Source organism: the organism of the source record quoted next, unplaced genomic scaffold (assembly GCF_019419815.1).
Source record: "Pyrus x bretschneideri cultivar Hongxiangsu unplaced genomic scaffold, Pyrus_bretschneideri_v1 Contig11, whole genome shotgun sequence".
NCBI classification, from domain to species: Eukaryota; Viridiplantae; Streptophyta; class Magnoliopsida; order Rosales; family Rosaceae; genus Pyrus; species Pyrus x bretschneideri.
Genome location: NW_025999402.1, coordinates 8333920 through 8336527, shown reverse-complemented (window position 1 = coordinate 8336527; position 2608 = coordinate 8333920). Strand labels below are relative to the sequence as shown.

Here is a 2608-nt window from a genome sequence, read left to right as displayed (position 1 = left end):
ATAATAATTTGCCTTTTTATTTTTCCTACCTTCACGCTTATCTCGTCACATATGGATTCCATTTACCCATCTAACTTCAAATGATGTATTCAATTGGGATTTTGAAAGATTTTAATTCTTTTAATAAATTTAGGTATTTTCAATCAAGTTTTTCAGTGATTCTTCAAGATTTAAAATGTATTCCATCAGGATTTTAAGATAGTTTATTAAAAATGAAAACTAATGAAAATGGCTTCACAACTTTGAATCTTAACCAAAAATCACATAAACTTTATTTAATGATTAGGATAAACCAAACATTAAATCAACCCAATCAAAATTGGCCCAAACAATGAGTTTTCGATTTTACCCTGATGGCAACACATTCTCCCGTTTATTTCATCCGCTTCACTTCAGATGAAATAAAAAAAACTTTTGTACGGTTTCTACAAGTTTCTACAGATCTCATGTCATTTTCTCTCTGCTATTTTCTCAATTTATAATTTCGATCTGATCGTCTACGATAAAGATGACCCCACCCTTGTGATCCATGAGGAAGTCAAGGCCAAGAAGAGTTCGAGAAGTTCGGAACGCTCCCGACCAGTCTTCCACTGATAACTAGAAGTTCGAGCGAGTTCTGACAATCATCAGAGATAGCTTAAAGATGGACTCCAAGAGGTAACTGTAAATTTGGTTTCGAATTTGTGAAAAAGTGTGGATTTGTTTCTCTCTATTTATTTTCTGCATATTTGGGGTCTTCTAGGTGTGATTATGTTGACTATTTCTGGGCTTTTGCAATATTTTACTCATATCCTTTTCAAGTGATTTTTTGAGAAGATGAAATGATTAAGTGTTTGGAGTTTTCTGGTTGCTTTTGATTTGTAGAACTTTTATTGTTTAAATTAATAAATGAATTATTTTTTAAATGCAAAGATTGGTTGGTCTGCAGTAGAATTGAACATTTGAATCTGTTTTCACAGCTTGCTGCAAGAGAAGATAAATATGCAAGTCAAATTTGCAATCAAGAACGATGTCACCGAAGTACCATTTTTCTTCATGAAACTTAAGCATTCAATTTAGCTTTCAATTTTTATTTTGTTTTATATTTTGATTTGGCCTATGATGCACTCTCATTGTCCTCTTGATTCCTGCAGCTGATTGAAAATACCCCGTTGGTATATCTCAACAATATTTGTTTTGGATGGTTGCGTAGCACGAATTGCTGCCAAGCTAGAGTCAATGGAACTCTGCGCTTGTGTAAAGGGCAGGCATTTTCTTTGCACTTTTCCCTAAGGGATATTGATTTTGTTGTCCTTATGCAAAAGAAATCAATACTCAAGGTTCATACACATTTGATCTTGAATTTGTATATGCAGGAGTGAATATTGTATGATCAAGGTTTTTAATTTTCAGAAATTGTCAATGTCTAGTTTAAAAAATAGTGATATTAAATTGATTGACTATTTATGAAATTTTCATAGGTACTACACTATTTATTAAACTGACTGACTATTTATGAAACTGACACATTTATTACACTATTTATTAAGCTTAATATTTATGAAACTGACACGGGTACTACACTATTTATTAAATTGACTGACTATTTATGAAATTGATACGGGTACTACACTATTTGTTAAACTGACTAACTATTTATGAAATTGATATATGTACTACATTATTTCTTAAACTGATTGACTATTTATGAAACTGACACATGTACTACACTATTTATTAAGCTCACTATTTATGAAACTGACACGGGTACTACACTATTTATTAAATTGATTGATTATTTATGAAATTGATACGGGTACTACACTATTTATTAAATTGACTAATTATTTATGAAACTGATACATGTACTACACTATTTCTTAAACTGACTGACTATTTATGAAATTGACATATGTACTACACTATTTATGAAACTGACACGGGCACTCACTATTTTTATTAAATTGACTGACTATTTATGAAATTGATACGGATACTACACGATTTTTTAAACTGACTGACTATTTATCAAACTGACACATATACTACACTATTTATGAAACTGATACGGGCACTCACTATTTTTATTAAACTTACTGATTATCTATGAAATTGACATGGGTATTACACTATTTATTAAACTAATTAATTATTTATGAAAATGATACATATACTACACTATTTATTAAACTGACACAGGTACTATACCATTTATTAAATTGACTGACTATTTTTGAACAGAACCAAAATAACTCATCCTAATAAGTAACAATGAACGCACTTACGACAATGACTTTAATTATTAGACTATTAGTCAATTAGGCAACCAGAAGTTGGATTACCAAATTAGCTAATCCTAACCCACCACCCTCACGACAAGTCATCTTAGTCATGTGTGCTATGCTGATGCTATATATATATATATATATATATATATAGCATCAAACAAGTAACAACTAACAAGCACGTTCAAGGAAACTTGGATAAATGGCTCACAAGTACTATAACAATGCACTAGTACTACTAGTGTTTGCCAGCATTGTGGCGCAGGAAGGAATGTTAATGGTGGGTGCTGCTCAACGAGATCTTTTATTATGGTCTCGTTTCTTTGAAACTTTGCTTTATATAT

At 31.0% G+C, this 2608-nt stretch overlaps 1 protein-coding gene across 1 annotated transcript; it reads left to right on the top strand.

Moving 5' to 3' along the window:
• The first annotated feature begins 274 nt into the window (after positions 1-274).
• LOC125473863 lies at positions 275-1480 on the top strand. Its single transcript, XM_048577221.1, has 3 exons — positions 275-657; positions 960-1020; positions 1134-1480. The coding sequence occupies exons 1-3, from the start codon at positions 644-646 to the stop codon at positions 1359-1361; spliced, it is 303 nt and encodes a 100-aa protein (XP_048433178.1). The 5' UTR covers positions 275-643; the 3' UTR covers positions 1362-1480.
• The last annotated feature ends 1128 nt before the right edge of the window (positions 1481-2608 follow it).